This window comes from Morus notabilis, unplaced genomic scaffold (genome assembly GCF_000414095.1).
Source record: "Morus notabilis unplaced genomic scaffold, ASM41409v2 Scaffold98, whole genome shotgun sequence".
NCBI lineage: Eukaryota > Viridiplantae > Streptophyta > Magnoliopsida > Rosales > Moraceae > Morus > Morus notabilis.
This window is the reverse complement of record NW_010359472.1, coordinates 701,352-728,391: the sequence shown is the minus strand read 5'-3', so window position 1 is coordinate 728,391 and position 27,040 is coordinate 701,352. Positions and strand designations below refer to the sequence as shown.

Sequence of the window (27,040 nt, the reverse complement as noted above, 5' to 3'; positions counted from 1 at the left end):
TCGAAGATTGTGAAATCTATGTCGCTTTAGCTAATTGTAGCTTATTTGACTAGTATTAGTATCCACAAGCTTGAATGATGATCATAGCTAAAAACTATGTATATAATGCAAGTCTAATTATTTAATTTAAGATTAGAAAAAAACCAACAGAAAACGTTAAACATTTATATACCGGAGTATCTATATATGGCATGTGATCATATCAAACTTATTCAACGATAAGAATTTCATAAGAACATATACATCTTAGCGCTTATGCAAAGTTATATGAGCACCATATTGTGGTTGGAGAGTTATAACGGTACAAGGAGCATGAGCATAGGAGGGTGAAAGCTCAAACGTGAAGCGCTGTAGAATCAATGCCAATGCCATTTTGGCTTCAATCATGGCAAAGTTTTGTCCAATGCAAATCCGAGGCCCCCAACCAAAGGGAAAGAACGAAACTTGACCTTTCGTCGCCTTCGAAACTCCTTCTGCAAATCTCTCGGGTTTGAACTCCTTTGCGTCTTCCCCCCACAGATTAGTGTCACGATGAACAAGTATGACGGGAAGAGAGATCTGCACTCCTGGTGGCAACGACAAGTTTCCTAGCTGTGTTTGCTTCTGAACCGTCCGAGTAAGTAAAATTACTGGTGGATAAAACCTTAGAACTTCGTACAAAATCATTGTGACCTGCATTAATGATGGAAGAAAGTATAATACGTGTTATTTGGTTCATCTTCTTAAGTTTTCAAAAATTTCACAATATGATATGTTCTTCTAGGAAAGTAAATTAGTAGAATGTGCTTTCTAAACATGATGCTATTTTATACTTTTCGTGAAATTAGTGTCATTCTAGTGCAAGTAAAAAAAAAAAAAAAAAAAACTAAATAAGTTGCATTAATCTATGAAGAGTATCAACAGTCCACTCGATTTTCATTTTATTTTAGCATTTTCTATCATGAAGGTTCAGCTGCAAAATTAATTAAAGAGAAAAGTTAGCTGATAGTTAATAGTAGTAGTAAGCAACTAGAGTTATTTTTAATATTTCCCTTTTGAGTTATTAATTTTTTTTTTCTTTTTGTTGTTTGTTTATCTTTGGGCCGGAGTATCCTTTATTTGTACTTTTTTTTTTTTTTTTGGTTATTGATATTTAATAATTAGAGCAAAGAATTGGATATAAGATGGGTACTCTATTAGTGGGTGCCAATTTAGCTGTGATATTATGATTGATCATATACCAATTATCTTTTCTTATCCTATAATAAAAAAAGCAGTAAAGACAAAAAAATACTTACAATTTTTAGGTGGCCTAGCCCATCAAAATCTGGATTGTTATAACCAAAGACTTGTAAAACCTCTTCTCTTGCACGAGCTTGCCAATCAGGATATCTACTTAATAACACCATTGTCCAAACAAGCAACACTGAGGTGGTCTCTTGGCCAGCAAAGTAAAACAACTTGCATTCCTCAATTACATCTCTAATACTAATTCCCATATTCTTGTTGTTCCCATGTTCCTGAATTTCTTTAAAATTTGATTCCATAAGTATCCCTAACAAGTCATCATTTGGTGCTTCACCTGCTCTCATTGCCTTCTCTCTTTTATGAATTATATCCTTTAATAAACCTTGTACTTCATGATCGACTTCTTTCATCCTCTTGTTCAACGTCGTTGGAGCAAATCTGCACACACCAATATGTTTATCATATTTGGCACAGGCACGTTTTTATGAAATGATATGTTGCTTGAAATTAATGCTTAATTAATATTCTCAAAAGATGGTATATGTATGAGAAATGAAGAGAGCTGAACATTTGAGAAGTGCGTTATAAATGTAAAAAAAAAAGTATATATATATATATATATTTCATGTCTCGATTCAATTATACTTGATGAATACCAGTCCTTTAAACGTGGCACTAATTAATTAACTAATTAGTATTTCACCTCCATCCAGGAACATAAACAGTCTGTATGGCTTTAATCGCTAGTTCTGCTTGTTCTCTCTGGAGCTGAAATATTCTTCTGCCTTCTTCATAACTACTCCCAAATGCTGTTCTAGAAATCACATCACCGGTCATATTTTGAAGATAAGGCCACACATCTATCTCGCAGCTTCCCTCATTATTTAAGAAACTCTCCCATTTTTTCAGCATCTCATTGCAGCTTAGATAAAATGCCGGTAGCATATGCTACAAAAAAACAAAACAAAACAAAAAGTGAAACGTTAGAATCACACGTGTACACACACACATATCTACTCTCTTTATGAAAACTACAGTTATAATTTAAATGCTGTTGATCTATTTCTCTTTCTTTCGTGTTCTGTCATGTATATTGTTGTTTTGGAAATTCTATAGATATATTTTTAGGCGGTCAGATATATATTTCTCAAAATTTATCCATTTTTAAAGTTGGTGATTTTGAGATAATTCTGATGTAATCTCATGTTTAGAAACACGCATTATAACCAGCACCGAGAAGTACGTGTTCCCTAGCTATCACAAAAGCATAACTAACTCATTGGCAAATATTATGGATGAGCACAGTAGCTTCTTACGTACAAGTCTTTTCTTCTAATATAACAAACATTTAGACGCCACTTTGGCATTACAAAATTCACTTAGTTTTGAACTTTAGTTTTAAAAAAGATGCATCTTTCAAGTCATATATATCAAACAGTATTTCTACCAAGTATATTTATATTTATATATATATATATATATAATTAGTCTCTCTATGATCTTCTAAGAACTAAACTCATTTTTTTTCCTCCCCCCTCCCCAATAAGGGATAAGATGATTTCAAACTTCTAAGAAATAATTTAAGAAGTACGTACTAAAGTACCTTCAACTTTTCTACATGAAATGCTGGGTTGATAATTTTTCGATGTTTAGCCCATTTCTCACCCTCATAACTTGCAAGACCAGTAGCTAGCAGCTCTACAAGTGGATTGTTATGGGGCTTTGGGAAATCACCAATTTTGTTGAAAATATCCTTCAGATGTTCTGGGTTCGTAATGTTCACTCTTGGGTTGGGACCAATCCACATGAAAGAATCTTTACCTGCAATATAATATCCAACATCCATATGATCATATTCAAACTGTTAAAAGCCATTGTAGTTCGCACCAGTTTTTATTTCTCTCATACTAATGACCGCACAACTAATTTTCAACTTTCACTTAAACTTGGCAAGCTAATTAAGAAAATTATATCCCAAAGATAAAGAGTATAATTCTCAACCGTTGAATTTTCGTTAATTTTGTGACTTAATAGTACTTTTTTTTTTTTTTTTTCCTTTTTCATTTGGATCATCAAGAGCAAAGAAATACCATATAAATGTGCACCATATAGATGTGGGGTACTGCACTAGAAGAATTTGATGAGCATTTACTGCCCAACCTGAAACCGGAAAGCTAAAAGCTTTCCGCTTATTGAACAAGGTTTTATGGTCAATCTGCGACCCCTGGGTGCCGAATATCACTGTTTGGCCACCGCTTTGTGTGGAATACAAGTACCTTATTTTGATAATTTCGTCAAAAAGGCTCGATATTTTAAAGGGAAGAAAGTTCAAATACCAGGAAAGAAAAAGAGAATAAAACGTAACATATGTGCGTCTTTGGAACTGTTTTTAAAAATAATTTTCACGAATTTTGAGAAGTAAAAAATGAAAAAAAAATGCAATAATTTTTGGACGCGTTTGAAATTCATTCCAAAATGATTTTATTTTTTATTTTTCATTTCTCTCTCATTTTTTACGCTAAATCAAAAAATCATTTTCATTTCCGTTTTTTATCTTTATTGCGCCAAACACAGTTTTGAAAACATTTTCATTTTTTCTTTCTCGAAAAATGTGAAAAATAAAAACGAGATCAATTCCAAACACGGTTCTAGCAAATGTTTTGAAAACGAAAACAGTGAGAATAATTTTCGTGAAGGAATTATAAAACGGTTGAAAGTTGTTTTCATTTTTTTATTTTTATTTTTAGTACTTATCAATAATATTATAATATATTAATTAATAAACACGATTTTAATTTTTTATTATACTCAAAACAATCTCTTAAAAAACTAACCAAACACAATTTCAGAAACGGTCAAAAAATGATTCTTAATACAATCTCATTTTTATTTTTTATTAAAAACAAAATCATTTTAAAACCAATTCTAAACACACTAAGAATGATTTTTGTGAAGAAAGTAGAAAACGATTGAAAGTTGTTTTCCCTTTTCCTTTTTTCATTTTCTAGTACTTAACAACAATCTTATATTAAATAATTAATAATTAATTACTAATTATATTATTACTATTAAGTTTTTAATTTTATTAATAAAATAATAAATAATATAGTAATTATTTATTTGTTTAATGATTAATTTCCAAAAATTAATTACATAACATATTAACAATAAAATAAGTAATAATAGGTAATTAAATAAATAATAATTAATTAATATATCAATCATATATTATGTTAATTATAATCTATTAATTAGTAAATAGTTGGTAAATAAAAAATAAATAGTAATTACTCAATTAATAATTAATATTAAATTATAATTATCAATATGTAATATACTAATCAATAATAATTAATAATTGATAATTAGTAATTAATAATTATAAAAAGAATAATTACCAAAAATTAATAATGTGATATATCAAATAATAGATTATTAAATAAACATTAGTAATTAATTAATTAATTAATTATGTAACTAAAAGTTAGTAATTTAAGTAGTAAACAGAATATTAATAAATAATGTATATACTAATTATTTTTCTTAATACACTAATTAATTACTTATAATCTAATATATATGAGTACATTACTAACACAGTAATTATTTATAATTAATTACTAATTACTATTTTTTACTTATTTAGCATATTAATTTATTATATATATAGTTTAATTACTAATGTACTCATTAATAATAACTTATTCATTATTGTATTATTAATATATAAATTTTTATTTGCTAAATAATTATCAATTATTAATTATTTAATATATTAATTTAAGATTATTAATTACATGTATTCAAAACAAACATAAATATAACCAAATACGATTTTAATTTTTTATCATACTCACCAATCTTCTGAAAGACCAAAAAACGTAATTTCAGAATCAGTTCCAAAATAATTTTTAAAACAATTTTATTTTTATTTTTATATCGAAAATAAAACTATTTTAAAAATATTACTAAATAAGCTCTAGATTTTTGGGCAGAAAAGGACAGTACGGATGTAGTTTAAAACCGTCACAACTACCTCAACATCATATCAAACTGATCATTTAAGTGAATTTATAAAAAAAATTGACAGTTAAAATCCATGTCATATTAGTGCATCTTTCCTTATTCTACCACGAAATTCTCAACATAACTAGTGAGAATTAGTTCAACTTGTGCGATGACAGGGATAACCACTAAGAACTACTGAGAATTAGTTGTCAAATTATGTACCACAATTTGAACAAGAAGATTTCTACTTTGTTACTATCAATAGGAACTCCTACCTTACCTGTTGGATTAACTTTCAACGACCTGATTTAGGGGTTAAAAATTTACAGGCACAAATGATTTATAGATTTAACTGTTGAAAAATGATTTTTAACTACTAAAACAACAATATCTAACGGCGAGGGCAGAGCCAAGCCTTTCCTGAGGATAGGCGATCACTCCATCTGAACTTTTTCCCTTTTAGTGTCGTGTTTGTTTGTATTTTATTAAACTTCGTAGTTGCCTCCTAAACTTATGAAATTACATATATCTGTCCCCTTAAAATCTGAAAATTACATATCCATCCCTCCTCACTTGTTTTCTGACTGATCCGCCCTTGTGACTATCGCTAGTGATCGATCCCTTGGAACAAAGGTGATGTAACTTAATTTTATAAACAAGCCGATATATGTACATACATACCGTACTTCTGGACTGTCTGAAGAACGAAGGGGAAAACGCGTGTGGTTATGTCGTCAGAGAGATTGATGGGTTTCGACCTTGCTTCCTTGTACATCGAAATACTCTCCTTCAAGTCTCCAAACAAAAAACGATAAGAATTGCCCTTAAGACCCTGCTTTCTAAGGCACTTTTCTAGCCTCTTCGGCCTCAGCCAAACCCAGTTCACAACTCTCCATACCCATGTCGTTATGAGTATTATTGCAAACAGAACACTAGAGAATCTAAGAAACGACACTTCCATTGTTGCAGAAAGCCAAAAAAAAAAAAAAAAAGGGAGAGTTTTGGGTTTTCTATCTGTGGCGGAGAGAGAGAGAGAGAGAGAGAGAGAGTGAGTGAGAGAGTCTTGTGGGTTTTCTATATGTGGCGGAGGGAACTTTTATTTATAGTCGACTTGATCAGATAGAAGGACCGCCATTCATCTAGAAGCCAAGATTTATAGAAGAAAGCGACATAAATACTGTGCTCAGATTTCTGTCTTTAATTATGATGTGTAACATAAATTTTTTAGGAGCTTCTCCAGTAGTAAAGACAAGAAGTATAAATTATCAGTAATTTTTTTTTATAGTTAAATTTATATTAAAAAATATTTATTTTATATATTTATTTAATTTGATATAATTTTAATATAATTTAATCATTAAAAATTAATATTATCAGTGGGAACTATTCTATAAGAGAAATTTCTTTATTTCTTTCCTTTTCTATCCTTAAGACCAAAAAAAAAAAAAAAAAAAATCTCACAGTGTCCTTGTACTTTAGATTTATTCCTACTTTCTCCCTTAAATTTAGAAAACTCTAACTTTGTCACTTAAATTTTGAATTCGTCCCATTTAAAATTTTTTGTAAGAATTTTTGGTAAAATCATAGGAAAAAAAGAGGTTAAGTGTGATCATATAGTTTTTATCTGTATGTTTTTAACATAAATTCAAACAAAAAAATCACATGACTGCATTATTCTCTTCTTTTCTTCTTCTATATGTTTTTAATAGAAAATAAAACATAATGGTTAAGTTGGAAAAATTCAAAATTTAAGAGGAAAAGTGAAAGTTTTTAAAGTTCATGAGACAATTAAAAATGATCTTAAAATTTAAGAGCACCGGTGATAATAATTTAAATAAAAAGGAAAAATTCTACTCTAACTACGTAGTGCTTGGTGTGCTTAGCCTTAGCATCAATTTAGAATATGGGTTTTTTTTTTTCATTTTTATTATAACTGTATTTTTTAAATAATTTTTACCTATATATTCGGGTTATAAAAAAAACATATATGTACATACTAACGAGTTTTCATTGGTTACGTTTCAATTGATTGTGACCCATCAAATATAGACATTTGATGATGTGACATGATAAAAATCTAATTTCGTTAATTGTCATAAATTTATTTAGTCAATTCTCTAATTTATTACAACAGTTATACCAATATCTTGCAATGAAAAATAATGATACCTACTTATGAGTAAAAATTGGAGTAAAACTTTACCTATACGTAATTCATACCTTTTCCCAACAGTTGGACCATGAGGAAAACCTAAATTTCCTAAAACTAAAATGAAAGAAAAATGAAAACATAAAAAAATTAAAATTCCAAAATGTGAAGAACATTTTGTCTTTGTCATAATTAAAATTAAAGTTTAATCGAAAAATCATAAGGATTTAACATGAATATGAATTTGAATGTAAAAATATGAGTGTAATATAGTTCAAAATGTAAGGTATATATATGGGTATATATATATATATATATATTGATAGCATCAAAATACAGGGTATTAAAATGAGAAAAACTCATTTAGAATGTTTTCTTTCTATTTCTGACTTTTTTCAGTATGCACTGGTTCTAAAAGTCATTTATTAATTTAAGACAAAATGCTACATATTTTGATTTGGATTGAGTGGGAATGTGAGACGTAAATGGATAACTTAAAATAGAATAATGCATTTCTTTTTTATTTTAATTCTTTTTTTTTTCAATTTTCTTTTTAACTTTATTACAACATGCTTTTTTTTTAAAATACTTTGTCCCTTAATTTATTGTATTAAAACAATTTTTTTAAGTATCTCCTTACTTAATTCTTTATTATTATTATTTTCTACTTTCTCTTAGTTGAAATAATTTCTTTCAATTATGTTCCTATTTGAGGTTTTTTTTTTGTACTTTATAATTTGAATTCTTTTTTTGTTTTTAACTTTTTCTCATTTTATCTTTATCTTTTTTTAATACTTTTTTTTTTGTTATTTTTCTTCTTTGTTTTTGCCAATTGTCTTTTTAATTGCTCATTTTTTATAATATCATTCTTTAAAATATTTTCTTTTTTATCACTTCTTTTAATTAAAATAAAACCTTTGAAATATGTCTTTACTTAACTTTTTTTAGTCAAAATTTCTTATATAACTTTAAATCTTTTTCGAATTGACTCATTTAAATACTTTTTTTTTTCTCTTTCTCCAATTAATGAACTTATTTTCTAAAAAGGTTATCTTAAGGCGAGATCCAACTTATAAAATTATTGTCATCTGAATCCATTTAATATGTACTATAGGAACGACGTAGTTTTCCCACAAAACAAAGGAAGAAAGAAATCTCAAGTCTCATCAGAAATGAATCTGAAATCCATGACGCCATGACTAGTTAAGTGACACATGAATCCTAGATAGGAAGCTTGTATGAAATGATTAATGTGTAGCGTTTGGTAATTTGGGCAGTATTAGAAACGTTAAAAAAAGTGAGGTAAGCTATGACGCATATGAAAGCGTAAATCTTGTTTTGTTTTTTTGTGTATTTTATTTTATATTGCTGACTTTTGCGGTTTGTCCCAATAAATGACACGTGTTTTTCGAATAAGCCATAAAGATAAGTACGCATTGGTTGAAAATTAGAAGATGTTATGCGCCCGTTTAGTTTATTAATTTAAATTTTTAATTTGAATTAAGATATGATTTTATGTGAGAATTTTTTACTATAGTAAAAAAATTAAGTGTGACTGTTTCAAAGAGCTTTTTACTGTAGCAAAACTCAAATTCTAAACTCGAATCGGTAAAATGAACGAGGCCTATATTAGAGTCTGCTTAGGCTAATTCTGTTTATTTTATATATTTAAATTTAAATTATTAATTTTGTTATATATTTTTTTTATAAAAAATTTAAATTTTAAACGTCAAAATTAAAAATTATAATTTAAGTATATTTTCTAATCAGCCTCTTAACCTTTACTCGTTTTACTATTCATATTACAATTTAATTCTTTTATTGTAATATTTTCTTTTTAAAAAATTTAAGTTCAATATTTTCTATTACATTATTCCTCTCAAATCAATAAGTTTACTTCAAATGCGTAAAGTGAATTAAACATTTTTTTTTCGAGTGTCACATCGTCACATGTAAATAATACTCAACTATGTTTTGCAGGTGTATTATATGTCTTACGTTTTGCAAAATATTTGTTTTGTTTCTATAGGAGAATATATGATAAAGTATAAATTGGAATACGATTTCTAATCATAAGGTCATATCATCATCATCATTTCAATTTTGCTTTTTAATATGACATTTTCACGATAAATTTATTATATGATAAAGTATGATAATGTAATAGAATGAAAGATCTGAAGGTTATATTTATATTATAGGCACAATAATTTTTTTTTTTCCATACCCATTGGATGCTAAATAAGGTGGAAAAGTAGCCAAGCTGAGGAAGATAATGTAGGAATAATTAAATCTTAATCCTTTTCATTTTTTAATATATATAGCTATATAATTAATTATAGAAATGGTCTCCAATCCGGCACCAGATTGGAGCGACACATGTATATTTTCTTTAAAAACACGTATATTTCATCTTAAAATATGTATAATGTGGGGAGACACCTATAATTTGTCTAAATACCTATATATATATATTTGAAGATGAAATATACATATTTTTAAAAGAAATATACATGCACTGTTTCAATTCGGTACCGGATTGGAGACTTTAACTATAATTATATATTCTTCATATTTATAGTTTTATGAACACCTTGAATTTGATAATGCAAAGCTGTATGATCAAGGCACGGAGAGAAGAATTAAGTCACGTAGTGACGGAAGCAGGATTTAATAGTAGGGTATTTTTATATTAAAATTATACTAATATGTATATATATATATATATGTATATAACAGTTTTTGTTTATTAAATTAATTCATGAAATATTGACAAATGAAAAAATTAATATTGTATTTAAATAAGAAAACATATCACTGTCACTTATATAAAAAGTGACAATATCAATTTTTTCAATTTCAATTCTTTGAACCTTTTTGGATGCTTCGAAATTAAATTTTCAGAATTTGAAATAGATAATTAACCATCATCTTCAAATTGTTTGAACTTGAATATATTTTCTTTTTCAAAAAATACATCAATTGTTAGCTTTCCAATGAGGAATAGTGATTCAGAAGTTAAAATAGATTTTAAGAGCTCATATAAACTACACTATATAAATCTAGTAAACTATATATGTCATTATGCCAACTTCGATATTGAAATAGATGGGAAAAAATTAAGATTATAAATGGGTTAGTATTTTGAATTTTGAAGTACCAATCACTAATTTGTAATAAATGAAATTTTTTTTTCCTAAATTAGACATTAAAATAGAAGGGGAAAAAATTAAGATTATAAAGGGAAAAAAATAAAAAAAAGAAGAAAAAAAGAAGAAAAAATAAAATCTAACCTTGAATAATAGAGTAAATTTCTAAACTTCTTTTAATCTTTAATTTTGATTTTTCAAACAGTTTGGATATAACCTTCACTCACCAAAGTGTTGAGTCAAAGATTAAAAAAGAGTTCAGATATAACTTACAACTTATAAGCGTGGGTGGTGGGTATTAATTTACAAAAAAGAGTTTGGATAAAATTACCTTCAATAGATGGAAAAGAAATTTGAATAGTGTCGATGCGTGCTTGAATAATGTTGTGATTCATTGATATAATGATATTCTGGATATTTATTTGAGAATCAAAAAATTTAAGAGTTACTTCCCTCGTAAGTATAGACAAAATATTACCTTAGTATAAATGGGCTAGTATTTTGATTGGGCTATTAAAATTGTTAGATTTTGGGACAAGCCACTAGGCATACTAATGTTTATAGATTTAATAAAATTAAATATTTTAAACAAAATAGTAAACATTTATAGATTTATAGTGTTATGAGTAGACATTTTATGTGTATAACTCTTTTATTTTTTAAACTCATAATAGTTGACTTAATATAATATAGAGAACTATTAATTTAAGAGGAGTCAAGTCTAATTTATACACATACTTATTATAGTAAAATTAAAACCATTATATTAAAAAAAAGAAAAAAAAAAACAAGGGGGGTTATGCCCCCCCTATTCCGTCATTAAAGTCACCTGCCATAGGGCTTGTGGCCTGATGCTAATGAGGAGGAATAGGTATACTCGCAAGTTTTAGTAAATAAAATGTAAGTCAAAATGTTACGGAGGGATACATATTACCCAACGAGAAATAATGGAGAACCTTCAGAACGAATTCCAGCATAATCAACGTCGTCTTGTGGACATGGAGGGCCAAATGAAAAAGCAACAAGAGTTTATTCGGAGACTACTTCAGCAATTTAGTTCGCTTTCTACCGTACTAGTTCAAAGTGCGGATTTAACGACCGTTAAAAACCATCGTTAAAAGATTAAACAATAGTTTCACAAACCGTCGTCTAATCGTGAGTCATTAAATGTATCTACAATTTAACGACAGTTAAAAAGCATCGTCATATATAAATATTTGATGTCGGGTTCAAGCAAAACCGTCGTTTAAAATGGTCTCAAAATGCTAATATATGCATTTATGGACTACATTAGATGATGATTTTGGTGAAAACTGTCGTAAAAAATTAACATATAATGATAGTTTCTAAGTAAATCGTCGTTTAATATGCAACCCGCACCAAAAAAATTGGTACTCTTTTATTATTTTTTCCATGGGTTGGCCTATTCGTCCTGTGTTTTATCAGTATTTTGGCCACAATCAACACAACTAAAAAAAAACATAAACAAATATTACATTTTTAATTCAAAATATATACAATAAGCTATACATGTCTTTTTACAAAATGCGCCCATTCATGTATAACTTCTACCAAATGGGCATTAGTATATCCTTCTATGTTTTTTAGTTCATTAAAACCGACTTGCATTATATCGCGCATATACTGTAAGACAAAAAAGTCGCATTCTTTGATCCCCTTGTGTGTCAGAAATTTCTGAAAATTAATAAAATATTTCAATATTTCATTTAGATATTCCTTAAATTTGAGTAATTTAGTTAACGAAATTATAAATACTTACCTTTGGATGAAGAAATCTTGTTAACCCACCCTTATATTGTTCAAACTCACACCTTGTGTTAGCCTTCCAACCACGTAATGCACTAATGCATTATGAAACAATATCAATTAAAAGAGAGAAATAATTTAAATTAGTTGTTCCTAATGTCATAAAGAATGCTAAACTTACAGAGCAATCATTTTTCTAAAGTCTTTGTGTACTTCAGCCTGGGCGGATCCAACCACACGACCTTATCTTGTGGGGGAGAAGTCATTCAGCACGGATGGATCCAACTACACAACCTTATCTTGTGGGGGAGAAGTCATGGTCAACATCTAATGCCCTCCTCTATTATATAGCACTAAGAAATTGCGTTGGTTGACAAAAATGTACAAATGACCCTTGCCCGTTTCTTTATTGCAATCTCCGCCTGGCCTGGAATGTAGGACGCGGGCATTGGGAACATGAAATCCCAATGTCCTAGAACATTTTTCTGATTACACACATGCCACAAATGACTACATCAAAAATGACAAAGCTAGTTATACATTAATAATAAATAATAATTGATTGCGAAAAAGTATTAAGGATAGTTATATTACCACATACAAGCCATAATACACCTAATACTAAGTTCTTGGTAGGTGGCCATCCATTCGATATCCTCGGCAGTAATGAAGATCTGCGTATTCTGACTTGAGTCATATCAAATGGAAGGGGAATCTAAATCATTCCACCGATGCCCATATTTCGGCGCATATGAATCATTAAGTCTTACATTTTAGTGGGTAATCCTTGCAACTGGTCAGGAAATGGTTGTGTTACTTTTTTTTTAACTTGTGTCGTTTTTAATCACCGGTGGTTGCTTGTGTCGTTTTTAACTTTTTTTTTGTTTTTCAACTTTTTTCCTTGTCGACTCGGGGGGATTATTCACAAGTTCTTTTCTGGTCGATCTCTGCTAACTTTACTCAACAACCCGAGTTCAATGAAAGACATGGGCCATGCAACAAATCCTCTGATTGCGTCGCCCACATTCATGCTATTAATGTAGGGACATGTAGATGCACGTCCATCACATAAGGTACTTGAATAGAAACACGTATATTTCCATCCCCAAATGCGATATTGTGGACAACATCGGTTGGGGCGACTATCCATCCATGCCCTTTCCGTCACAACAACTAAGAAATTGTTAAGGCACTTTGTCGGGGATAGAAGAATACAACGACTACTATCACCAAGGCCTAATGAGGGGGCTCTACCGGTGGCATAGTATTATGGACTGTACAACTCTCTTTAGCACTACGTCATTAATCCACCGTTGGAGTTCCGATTCCCTCTCCTATAGGTGCCGGAGTATGGCCTTGGGATGAGTTATGTTGGGATGAGTTATGTTGTGCTTCCCATTTGGTCTCCATCGCTTCCACCCTCTTACACAACATAGATACTCTTTATCCCTTCTCGATCTATTGGTGCTATGAAAATACGTTGACTTCTTCACAAATTGGGATTGCCCACGAACACGTTCTGAATGTTCTGGGTTTCCTAATGATATTGTGTAACGCCCCCTTATGGACGTCACAAGATTCGTTACTTGCATCATTAATTTTAATAGAAATAGAAAATAAACTCAAATATATATATATATATATATAAATGTATATCCCAGGAAAATAACGTAATAATTTTTTTTAAATCAAAAGCGAACCGTTTTCCATAAACGACGATCTCAAAAGTCCAAAGAACAACCATCTAATCAGATAAAGTGTGTGAAGAAAGCATAAATTAAGCATCATCTGTGGCGTCTTTAAACTCAAAAAACGAGAAGTTTAGCAATAACTAAAGTCTCAAAAATCAAAAGTACGGAATGTAATTAAATAAAGGTTCTTATAAATTAAACATCATCTGTCGTTCCTTGCGCACACGCTCGTTCTCACCGTCCATCCTAAAGAGCCTGCTTCTTACCTTTATTTGCAACATGATATAATTCTTAACTAAGCAAAAGCTTAGTAAGTACACTTACTTATCTCACAAAACATAATTTTAGTATTCAATAAAAACGTAACATAATCATTATCATAGTAGTACCGAGGCACACATTTATATATAATATATATTTTCTTTAAATTTTCACATTAATACATTGTTCATTTTATCTCTGAGGACCCAAGCATTGAACCGTTAATATTGTTGACGCCCTGTCATGAGAGGAGTGAGATAGTTAATCCTAAACTAAACATGACAAGTCCACCTAGCGGGACAAACATAATACGTCCACCTTGCGGCACAGTCCACCTAGCAGGACAAATATAAACATAGAGTGTGCAACACTTCATTAAGTGATACATATATAGATAATTAAGTTTTCTTTAAAACTTGTCATTAACAATAATATCATAATTATGAAAACAACCTTATGAAATTCATTGTAAAAAGGTCTTGAAAGAAGAACATATTTTTCATAAACCTTTAATCATAAAATATTCTTTAACATTTTCATAACATTTATTATATTGAGAATGTACTTATTTGATTCGCTAGCTTACTTAACCATTTTGTTGTATAAGGTGACGGATGCCCTCAATTCACAACGTGCTCTTCCTCTTCGGTGTTAATGTCAAATCATTCCATAACAACTTTAGAAATCAATATTCATATCATTGAGACATTGAATCATAGCGTAACTCATCTCATATCATCATTACATAATTATACAATCATCATAGCACCACATTTATTCACATGAAATCATGATTCATAAATCAGAAAACTTTGACCCCTACTCACTTAGAGAATTATAATTCAATTTACATGAATGCTTTCTGGTTAAAACTTTGAGAGCGTGAAATTAAATATAATAGCATAAGCATAAATTTTATCTCAATTAAAAACTACAGGGAACGATGATTTTCTAATTTCTAAATTATGTCAATTAAATCAGCCAGACACCAAAGTTCGCAAAGCAAATCATGGTCAACGAATTTTAATTGAAAACATAGATATGATCAGAAGCTGAAATTCCGTATACTCCTGATCAACATATTCCTAATGATCTGAAAATTTTTATAGAATAAAATAGTCTCATTTAGCATATAAAACAGATTTTACAATACATGTTACAAAATCTGTCAGCATGCATAAACCAGTGAACAGTCTCTAATCTAAAATCCATAATAATTAAAATGTGCTTAGTAAAATTCTGTAAAACTTATTAGACAATTATACAGTATAAATACATGACATATCTAAAAATTGTAGTAAAACAAAATCACATCAATCCTCTACACCTTCTGAAAATTGGAGATCACATGATTTACGGATTCTAGAGACCTTATCCAACCTTGAATCGAAATTCATTATTAAATTATTGGTAATCCATAAAACCCTAAAATTTTTACATAATGTTAATATCATAGAATTAAACATATTCAAAATTTAAATTCATTAAAAACATGTTTATAACATATAATTAAAATTCATCGACCAAAACCAAACCTTAGAATTCTCCTTAATACTATTCTACGAATATCACATATAATTTATGAATGTTTTCTATCATTAAAATATAAAATTCTTACCTTGAATCCTTTGGAATTCCCTAAACAAATACGATGGCTCGAACGTAAAAATTCCCGAAAGAATTCCTGTAAAGTGGCGTGAAAGAGAGGATGGTGAGAGCGATGGAGTCTCACTTTAAAATTCTTTAAATGATGGTGGTAGGACATAAATGTCTATTAATAGGAGAGAGAAGCAGAATAGTCATCGAGAATAAGAGAAAGCGAGACTTTAAAATGGGGCTTTAGAATGCTTTACATATATATAGAACCCCTAAGTCTAAATCATTTATACCATTTTTATTTAAACAGTATTGAAAATTTCGTATGAAACCATGTTAGAATTGACAAATTTAGACTACCAAGTAAATATAAACAATAATAATAATTAGTGAATAAAACCGGTTTTTTATCGTCGGATGAAAAGGATTAGGTCCCGTTCATTTCGTTGATTCGAGTTTAGAATTCGAGTTTTGTTACAGTAAAAAAACTCTAAGAAACAGTCACATTTAACTTTTTTACTACAATAAAAAGTTATCACACAACATCACATCTCAACTCGAATTAAAAACTTCAATTAGCGAACTGGACGGATCTTTAGATAGTTCATTTTCTCTCTCTCCCTTTCTCTCTCTTTTTTCTCAAGCGGGTCCCACCACTCATTCTCTTTCTTTCTCTCTTTCCTAGGCAGCGTTCTCTCTCTTTTCCCAAGCGGACCACCACTCCCCACTTCCTCTCTCTCTTTCCTATGTAGAGCTCTCTCTTTCTCGGCGAAAAAGCAGCGCCAAGAAAAAATAAAAAGACGAAAGCGCCCAAACAAAAAACAATGAAGAAATAAGAAATCAAGGGCAAAACAGTAAAAACAAAAGTCAGGGAACCCACACAGAAATTTCTCAAAATTGAGGTAAAAAAAACACGAGCACTATTCAAAAAACAATAAACCGGTGCCTTCCATAGTATATAGTATAATATATATAAATAGTATTATAATATATGTATTATAATATTATATTATATATAAAATTATATATAAATAAAAATCATTATACATATATATTAAATAAATAATTAAATAAACAAAGAACTCAAGGACAATAATAACAAATAACTCACAGAAATAAAATTATGAGACTTATAGAATTAATAATAATTTTGGGCACTTAAAAATCCGACATAATTTAAACAACATAATATGTCATAATCGTATCACAAATTGTACGGACATAAGTTAAATTCTATTTTAACATATAATTTTAACATGAACACTTCGAGCACATTGATTCCATGTGGCCATCACCTACAACATAACTAGATAGAAAGGTTAGTTTACTTAATTTAAATATCATAAAATCCAATTATCATCAAACGAGACCATCAAATTCCTCATTAATCCGTTAAAGAAAAAGGCGGACGTCACATATTGTCAACACATCATATGTCCCCAGAGATTGAAACTTTTTTTAGGCTCTTCTTTGACATATTGATCCTACAAAATAAAAAACAAAAAAATTATCATCATCTACAAAAATCATATGAGAGATCCATCAAATATTAAAAAGAAAATGAATAACTCACCATTAATTTGCCTATTTCTTTACATTTCAGAAATTTGTAAGTTCAATTAGATTTTTTACATTTGAATTGCCATAAAATGGCTCGATTGGACTTTACAGTAGTGTTGTTTATTCGCATCTATATTCAATTATAAAGTCAATTAAAGATTGTAACACAAACAAACAATAAATAATATTACTACAAAAAAAAGTAATTTGCAACTTACATAATCTTCCTCTGCTTTTCTATATCCACCATGAGCATTTCCATGCGGTTATTTGTATGATGCTCTTCTCTTAGAGGTTTCTTGAGAAACGGCTTGTCGAACCTGACTAAGTATGTACTCAACAAACTTTCTCCATTGCTCCGAAGTGATTAAAGGGTAGTTTCTAACCACTTTCTTTAGGAGTTCAAAGATTGGGGACATCCTTGAACGGTTTTACAAACAGTGTGAATAGGTTGCTCCTAATATCCCGAGCCATCTTCCCAACACATGTAAGCTTATAGTTCTTCTCTAATTTCTTCGTCTGGGCAGTGAAAATTTGTGATTTTGCAAGGATTCTTTGTTGGGGAAATTGATGTTGTAATCTAGTTGGGTGTCATGGTTTTTCCAATTATAGTTCTTCTCTGAGGACATTGGGGGCTTCCCATAACTAAAGGAAGTTTTTTGCTATCTGGCCATTGGGAAGAAGGAAAAAAAAATTTTTAATGTTTCATTCTCAGGGTTCTTCAAAACAAACTTGTAGTCTTCTTGTAGTCACTTGTGGGAAAGTCTCTGAATCCAAATGTAAAAAGGATGTGCCAGAGAATCAGCCGCTGTATCCCTTCCCGGAGTTGGTCTCTTTAGGCCGTTTGGAGGTGAAAATTTCAGTTTCTTATGATTCTTTTTATTGCATTTGAATATATATACATACATATATATATATATATATATAATATTGTGATATATAGTTGTTCTTAGATTAGAAGGTTAATGAAAATCTTGTATTCACATCAGTTTGTTTGGGATATTGCATTAAGTTAGTTGCTGCTTATAATGCAGGTTCAAACTCTGACCAGCCCAAGCAAAGAGGAGTTCTCTAAACTCCTTGAATCATATAAGCCAAATCTTGTATACTTGCAAGGAGAACAGCTTGGGAATGATGAGGTTGGGCCTCTAGTTTGGGGAGATGTCGACCCCTTGAATCGGTGTCTGAGCTCTTTGGCACTACACTGCCTACCACGGTGTGTAAATATCTCTTTTGTGCTTGTAAAGTTCATTTTGCATTGCTGCATACATGGCCTGTTCTCTTTTGCAAATGATGATTGTCTGCACTTTTTGTTATCTTTATTTTCGGAATGCCTATTTCTACAAATCCACTTTGGTCTTCAAGACAAGGCTTCAGGTTTGTCTTTAAATAATTCTTGTTTGTCTTGGTAAATCTATATCTATGATGTTCAATGAAATGATGCTTATAGTTTGCCTAATGTTTATCATCCTAACCTGCGTTTGTCTATCTTGTTTGTGAGATGTTGATCTATTTGTGCTTATGGATTTGACGTTCTTACCTTTCACTAGTTGCCTAAAAACTCTCTCCTTTCTCGCTAACTTGTGAGATGTTGATCTATTTGTGCTATGGATTTGACGTTCTTACCTTTCACTAGTTGCCTAAAAACTCTCTCCTTTCTCGCTAACTTGAACAATGTCTTCAGTACTTTGGGATGAAGGCTCTCCAAAGTCTAAGCTAGATAGGAAAGCTGTGAGTTGCTTAGAAAATGGGTCTTTTACAGCCATGCCACTCTCCTCCAACGGCCTCCGCGAAGATAGGGCCATCAACATTCATTATACCTCCAACACGCCTGGTTGGTTATCATTTATTCATGCTCTTGGAGCTATCTGAGTCATCAGAGCTGTCTGAAGCATCAATTCTCTTCAGAGTTGGAGCATTTTTTGACGATGGATCAATTTGTTAGGGCACTTTGTTTAGCTAGATATTTTGGAACGCGTTGATACTCTACTAGCTAATTTGTTGGTTTTTAGATTTATGATGCCTGTGTTGTGGATTAACTATTGGTATGATGCTTTATATTATGTACACAGTTGCTAACTTGAAAATAGTGATAGAGTTGACGATATATAAATTGTATTGAATGTTTTATTTTGGACGTTTCATTTATCCGGTGTTGTTAAATTTGATATTACATGTTGTATCACCAAAACGAAACAATTACAAATTATAATATATATATATATATATATAATTTACTATAGCGTCTGAAGTAGCGATTATAAAACGCTACGAAATTAATAACTTTAATAACGCCTACTGACTTAGTGCTCTACAAAACACTATAGATATAATTTCACAATGTTTTTTCACAGCTGTAAAAAGGGATATTTGTTGTAGTGAAGTCATTAAATTAATATATAAATTACAAGAAAATAAAAATAACATAAAGCGTAAATATTCATACAATGGACGTAACATCTATATGTATCATATTTCAAACATTATTGTTCAACGATGACTCCACAAAAGCATGTAAGATTATATCTCAGCTAGCGTTTATGTAAAATTATGTGAGCACCATATTGTGGTTGGAGAGTTAAAATAGTTAAAGGAGCATGAGCATAGGAAGGTGAAAGCTCAAACGTGAAGCGTTGTAGAATCAAAGCCAACGCCATTTTTGCTTCCACCATGGCAAAGTTTTGACCAACGCAAATCCGAGGCCCCCAACCGAAGGGAAAGAACGAAACTTGGCCCTTCGTCACCTTCGACATGCCTTCTGCGAATCTCTCGGGTTTAAAGTCCTTTGCATCTTCTCCCCAAAGCTCAGTGTCACGGTGAACAAGAATGGTGGGAATGGACACTTCTACTCCAGCTGGTAATGACAAGTTTCCCAGCTGTGTTTTCTTTTCAACTTTCCGGGTAAATAAAATTAAAGGTGGGTATAACCTTAGAACTTCATAGAAAATCATGGTAACCTGCATGCAACAATGTCCGAAAGATAATGAATTGAATATAAAAATAATTTTTGTACTGCATGATATTTATATGGTCTTCTAGTGAAGCAAAATAAACCAAGCGGAATTTGTATTCTTATATGAACATGCATTTATTTGTTACTCGTAAACTCAGTTAAAAAAAAAAAATTTAAGTACCTGTATGTATGTGAAATTTTTATCAAACAAAAAACAAAGAAAAATAGGAAAAACGAAAGTTGAGTTAAATGATTTATGAAGATTATAAATGGACCGGCAAATCTATATATATTCACCGGTGCAATGTCAAATTAATGTGTTAAGGGTAAATTTTAACATTTTAAGTAGGAAAATTATTCTCTAATACAATGCTATTCTTGGTACTAAATTTTCCACTAAGTATATGGCTTTCATTCATTTAGTTGTTATAAGGTTGACTTTTAAAATTATTTTAACTTTAAGAGTTTATGAAAAATAATAAATCTAACTATTGAAATAGCATTATGCACTAGAGTATAAATTAAAATAACACATCGAATTAATACGTCACTTTCACAGTTTTAATGCATGTGAAATATAACTTTGACATTAGCATTCAGATTAAAAATAGTCTAACACAATGATCTTAGTTAGCTGTAGGGCATTAATATATGCAAGGATTAAGTAAACATTATATTTTATAAGTGTTTTTTTTTTTTAATCAACATGCTTGAGCTGCAAAATCAATTAAAGAACAAAAGGTAGATGGACAATTTAGTCGTAGCAAACAAAAAAACTTACGACTTTTAACTGCGTTAGCCCATCAAAACCTGGTTTGTTATTACCAAAGATTTGCAAAACCTCTTCTCTTGCACGATCTTGCCAACTGGGAAACCTACTTAATAATACCATTGTCCAAACCAACAATGTTGAGGTGGTCTCCTGCCCAGCTATGTAAAACAACTTGCATTCCTCAATTACATCTCTAATACTAATTCCCATATTCTTGTTGTTCCCATGTTCCTGAATTTCTTTAAGATTTGATTCCATAAGTATCCCCAACAAGTCATCATTTGGTGCTTCACCTGCTCTCATTGCTCCCTCTCTTTTATGAATTATATTCTTCACTAAAGCTTCTATTTCGTTGTAGATTTTTTTCATCCTCCTATTCAACTTAGTTGGTACAAATCTGCATACACATACCAGTCAGTTATAACTTAAAACATTTTATGTCCAAGAACGTGTTAAACAAACACACACACACAAATATATATGGTTTGATATAGGAAAAATTGCTTTGTAGGTGCGAACGAAGGTGGGATGTGCCGAGCTTCTCCGACAATAGTCAAGGACGGATGCAGGGGGGCCAGTGGGGGCATGTGCCCCCTTGAGAAAATTAAAAAGAATTATATGTATACTGATTTTTATGTATTATATAAGTATGCCCCTAGTAATTTTAGCAATCAGTATACTTGTTCCTATTTTAAATGTCATTTTGGTTTTATACAACATCATTTTGTCCTATTACATACTACTTACTGTCACTATTTTTTCTTTTTTCCCCTCAAACTAAGTTTCGCCACTCTTTTTCACTGACGTTTGGTATTCCTTTTAGTTTTTCATTCCTGACTCTTTTATTTTATATTTGTTTTTCTTCTCTCTCATGTTGCTTTTCTTTTCTCCATTACACGAGTCCTCACTCTTCACGAGCCTCCATGCACAGTAACACAATAGTGACAAACCATTTTGGCTATTTTCCTCCCACTAAAGTCAAAATGTGTACTGGTGCACATGCCTAGGGCATTGAATTTGCAAGCTTTCTTACAAGTTTATTTGCTAGTGCAAGTTTGCAATGATAAATTATTGTCCTGTAAAATATGCAATTTAATAATTTCATAGAATGTTGTAAGTTATTTTAATGGAAAATGTCTTAACGTGTGCCCCCACTAAATTCAATTCCTAGGTCTGTCACTAATATAAGTTACCTTTCTCCATTTACTTTATATCTATATAGTGTGTGTGTGCATGCATAAATATATATTTATATATAGTCTCAAATATGGCACCCTGACCAAATCCAGTTTCGTTTACCATTGCAATATCATTTCTAGGTTCGTGTACGTAACACTCAATATGATTAAGTATAACACTCAAATCTACCATTGATGGACTATATTTATTAAGTGCTGCTATAACAAAACAAATTGAGTATTACATGAACGTATTGATGATGTTACAGAAAAATTTTACGAGGACCTGATTGGAGACATTTTCTATTTATAAATATGCTATAAAGAAAAATATAATATAGCCATTATAAAATTAATAATTTAAACTTACCTCCATCCTGGAATGTAAACAGTTTGTAGGGATTTGATAGCAAGTTCCCCTTGCTCTTTCTGGAGCTGAAATATTCTTCTGCCTTCTTCATAACTACTCCCAAATGCTGTTCGAGAAATTACATCACCAGTCATATTTTGAAGATAAGACCACACATCTAACTCGCAGCTTCCCTCACTGTTTAACAGCCTCTCCCATTTATTCAACATCTCACTGCAGCTTAGATAAAATGCCGGTACTAAACGCTATATACAGGAAAACCAAATAAAATGTGAATATTGCATTGAATCATGTATATGTGCATGCGTTTCTGTGTTTTTAATATAATTACAATATTATAAAACATATTATAATATTACATAAGAAATAATAATTATATTGCAGTTGTAATATAATTAAAAATTACAACTATATTATATTATATTATATTATATTATATATTATAATTAATATATTATATAACCATAACCTGTGTAATACACTATAATAGATAATAATTTTTTTATAATATTAGAGTTATTAATATAATTATGATATTATTTATTACAATATTACAATTACATTATATTATTATATTATATTATATTATATTACGAGTTTGAATTTTAGATTGGGAAGATTGTAAATTTTAAATTTCATTAGGAGTATTATGAGTATTATGAAAGTTTTATTAATTGTACTATATTGATTCCCGCACAATTTAAAAGTTAAAGTTGTCTTTGAGCTTTTTCTAATTTTGGCTGTAGATTTTTTAAAAATTCTTCAAAAAAACACTTTTAAAGAGATTTACTAAATACTAAAATCAATTTTTACTACAAGCATAAGCTGATTTTAAGCACGAAAAGCAATATCAAACGCAACCTATATCTATAGCCCCTTGAACTCTACATTTTTTTTTTTTTTTGCTCAATGCTCTTTATGTTAATTTTTCTTCAAATTTATGACAGAAATTGCTGAAACACATCACATGTCACCAATAGTTGTTGGTAAAAAAAAACAAAAAACAAAAAAAAAAAAAAAAAAAAAAAACCAAAAAAAAAAAAAATCAAGATCTTTAAATGCAAGTTTTTTTTTTTTTTTTTTTTTTTTTGTTTAAGTATACTAAATATCTTTTCAGCAAAGAAAAAAAAAACGTAGTATATAATAGCACCTTTAATTTCTCCATGTGAAATGCTGGGTTGATAATTTTCCGATGTCTTGTCCACTTTTCACCCTCGTATGTGGCAACACCGGTGGCTAGCAGTTTCACGAGTGGGATACTTTGGGGCTTTGGGAAATCACCAAGTTTGTTGAAGATATCCTTTATATATTCCGGGTTCGTGATGCTCACCCTTGGCGTGGGACCAATCCACATAAAAGAATCTTTTCCTGTTTTTTTTTTTTTTTTTTGGGCAAAAATGAAAACTCAAATAGTTCAAGTATCCATAGTCAAATTCATACAATTTAAACGACTGCAACATACAATCTATTTTCAGTTTTTTTTTTTTTTTTTTTTTTTTTTACGACTATACGATAATTTTTTCATAAATGATCATGAGATAGGACGGTTGAAATTGCGATCCGGGGGCAAAACCACCCACTAAATAAGCTAGAAGAGCACAAACCAACTGTACCTCTAATGCATGATGGTTTTTTTTTAGTTTATGTGGTGTTTCTTCATTTTTAGGAATATCAGTTTCTCTACTTATCAACCATCAGATTTATGTTAAATCTTGTCAAAAGTTAAATCAAATTAAAAAAGTAATATAGATCCGACGGCTAATAAGTAGAGAATACCGGTGTTCTAAAAAAAAAAAAAACACCAGAGAAATTCTCATTTTTTTAAGAGTTTCTCAAGTGTTTTCTCTTTTTTAGAAACACTGTGTTCTCTGCTTATTAACCGTTAGATCTATATTAAATCTAATTAAAAGTCAAATCAGATTAAAAAAGTAATGCAGATCCAATGACTGCTAAGCAAGTAATATTGGTGTTTCTAAAAGTACAGAAAACACCAAAAAAATTTCCTTTTTTTCTGACTAAAAACAAAAAGCAGTGTGTAAACGGTAAATAGCCCTCTTATTATTTATAATGATGAATTGTATTACTTATTTATCAAGAAACCAACTTGAGACTTCGAAAATTATTTGCGTAATTAAGAGAAGGCAAATTCTAGTATTGTCCTAGTGGTCAACACTTTAGTCTTGACATAAAAAATGCTTAACGAAAGAAAAACTAATAAAGAAATTCTAAATATGGGCAATGGACAGAATGAATTTTGGGTTGTATTTTTTGTTATTTTTTATTTTATTTTATAATTTTCATTTCTTTTTTAATGCTTTTGAAAAAGTATTTTGGATGTTTTTTACTTCAAAATCCAGTGATAACCAATAATAGGTATGGATTTCGGTATTAAGTAATGTAATATGATACTATAAAAATGTAGACGGATAAAATACATGATATACATTTTGACAAAAAGCAAAATAGGGGGCATAAATTAATGTAAATAACCCATAATAAGAACCGATATAGAATGTGAAAAATTAAATACTGCTCAGGGCATGATAGGAAATCGCATGAAATCCACGTAAATTTCATAATAATTTGCATGTACACCAGTCCTGGCATGTCACAACATGCTAGCATTTTTTAGTTGTGTTAGTGGATTAGTAGATAGTACCGGAGAGATATATGACATACTTGTGCGATAAGGAATATCTTTTATAAGTATATGTCTTCTCGAATATAAGATGAATGATCATATTATAATATTAAATTATATACACATATATAATAGACTCTAACAAAGTTTTACCATTCATTTTCACTTACGTACGTTATACACATATCTCGTTTGGTCCGCCTAATTTTTTCGTCTAGTCCGCCTTTCTTTAGTGATACAATACTGTAGTTAGCACAACCACAAATGTCCTGAAGGCCATACGCATGTATGGGTGACACTTGTCATTGTATATCAATATGAAAATGCTGGTGGACCCACATGGCCGTCTGTTGCGGATTTGTCCCCGTTTGGTAGCATTTCTCTATCGATTTCAATAATCGATATATATATATATATATACACGGAAATATCAGCATTTAAATTTTATAAAAATATTGATATCGGTAAAAATTAACGTAAAAAAATAAAAATTCATGTCAATATATTTTATGTTCAAGTGAGACTTTTAGAACCATAAAATAGATATAATACCTTAGTTAGATGACTCTCAATTAAAACACGAATTATTTAATAAATATACATAATAAAATGTGATTATAATATTATAAATATTAAGTACATGTTCACAAATTAAATATAAACTAAAAAAAAGGCTAAGTTTAGATAAAAACAAAAAAGTAAGAGGAACATAACTTTCAATTTTTGAAAAGTAAACTGAAAGAGTATATATAAAGTTATAGAAATTTTTGTAAAATTATTAAGATGTCCGTCATTTAACACAACATTTTTCTCATAAATAAATATTTATGTAAAAATATCAATATTTAAGGAAACTTTTATAGAAATTTCATAATATTCTGGGAAAAAAAATACTATACACACCATTTCCACACCGTTACTTTTAAAATATGAAAATTTCGTTAAAAATGTCGATTTTTTCATCCTGCTTGCGTGTAAAAACACATACGGAACTACAAAATTAATTGATGAGAAACGCAGAGATAAACAAAAAGTAAAGAGGAAAAAATAAACGCATACAGTTCACGGGGATTACCATAATTGTTGACGGTGTGAAGACCGAAGGGGAAAATGCGAGCGGTTATATCTTCAGAGAGATTGATGGGTTTGGAACTCGCTTCCTTTATCATCAAAGAGCTCTCTTTCAAGTCTCCCGACCAAAGCCGATAAGAATTGCCCTTAAGGCCCTGTTTTCTTAGGCAGTTTTCTAGCCTCTTTGGCCTCAACCAAACCCAGTTCAGAACTCTCCATGCCCATGTCGTTATTAAGAGAATAGCAAACACAACACTAGAGAGTTTAAGAAACGACACTTCCATTTTCCACAGATATTGTTGGCAGAGAGAGAGAGAGAGAGAGAGAGATAATAAGTTGTGGTTTTGATATGTGATTCTGAGAGGATTATTAATGTTTGTGGAGGAGAAAAGCGAGAGTCAGAAGACCTTTGATAGTCGTCTAGGAGTAAACGGAAGAGAATATTGACCCGGCAAAAAATAAAATAAAAAACAAAACATAAGGCGGAGAGAGAAAGGGAAAAAGAACCACTGCTTTTCATACTAGACGTGCGCATGCTATCTTCGTGACATGTAATAGTCGCTTGTGATTAATAATTCGGGTGTATATATGTTGCAGTTTTTTTTTTTTTTTTTTTTTTGATGGGAATCTGAAGTTGAAGAAGGACG

The 27,040-nt window shown here is 30.1% G+C and overlaps 2 protein-coding genes across 3 annotated transcripts; both read right to left on the bottom strand.

Moving 5' to 3' along the window:
* Positions 1-139: 139 nt before the first annotated feature.
* Positions 140-6,282, bottom strand: LOC21407373 (cytochrome P450 CYP72A219). The gene is made up of 5 exons (XM_024163172.1): positions 5,917-6,282; positions 2,831-3,048; positions 1,931-2,175; positions 1,278-1,665; positions 140-672 (listed from the first exon to the last, which is right to left on the bottom strand). The coding sequence occupies exons 1-5, from the start codon at positions 6,194-6,196 to the stop codon at positions 247-249; spliced, it is 1,557 nt and encodes a 518-aa protein (XP_024018940.1). The 5' UTR covers positions 6,197-6,282; the 3' UTR covers positions 140-246.
* A 13,543-nt stretch (positions 6,283-19,825) lies between these two features.
* LOC21407371 (cytochrome P450 CYP72A219) lies at positions 19,826-26,749 on the bottom strand. Of its 2 annotated transcripts, XM_024163198.1 has the most exons (6): positions 26,398-26,476; positions 25,497-25,704; positions 23,832-24,049; positions 22,682-22,926; positions 21,143-21,530; positions 19,826-20,365 (listed from the first exon to the last, which is right to left on the bottom strand). In XM_024163198.1, exons 3-6 carry the CDS (start codon positions 24,033-24,035, stop codon positions 19,940-19,942), a joined length of 1,263 nt encoding a protein of 420 aa, XP_024018966.1. In that variant the 5' UTR covers positions 24,036-24,049; positions 25,497-25,704; positions 26,398-26,476; the 3' UTR covers positions 19,826-19,939. The 2 variants fall into 2 exon arrangements, with proteins under 2 accessions (XP_024018966.1, XP_010092742.1); XM_010094440.2 differs by lacking the exon at positions 25,497-25,704 and having other exon boundaries at positions 26,398-26,749.
* Positions 26,750-27,040: the final 291 nt, after the last annotated feature.

Coding starts and splice junctions, on each gene's coding strand:
- LOC21407371 (XM_010094440.2), bottom strand. CDS start 26,677: ATGGAAGTGTCGTTTCTTAAACTCTCTAGTGTTGTGTTTGCTATTCTC. Junction 24,050..26,397: donor TCACACCGTCAACAATTATG/GTAATCCCCGTG, acceptor AAAAAAAAACAG/GAAAAGATTCTTTTATGTGG. Junction 21,531..22,681: donor GTTTACATTCCAGGATGGAG/GTAAGTTTAAAT, acceptor ATGTGTATGCAG/ATTTGTACCAACTAAGTTGA.
- LOC21407373 (XM_024163172.1), bottom strand. CDS start 6,196: ATGGAAGTGTCGTTTCTTAGATTCTCTAGTGTTCTGTTTGCAATAATA. Junction 2,176..2,830: donor TTCATGTAGAAAAGTTGAAG/GTACTTTAGTAC, acceptor GTTTTTTTGTAG/CATATGCTACCGGCATTTTA. Junction 673..1,277: donor GGCTAGGCCACCTAAAAATT/GTAAGTATTTTT, acceptor TCATTAATGCAG/GTCACAATGATTTTGTACGA.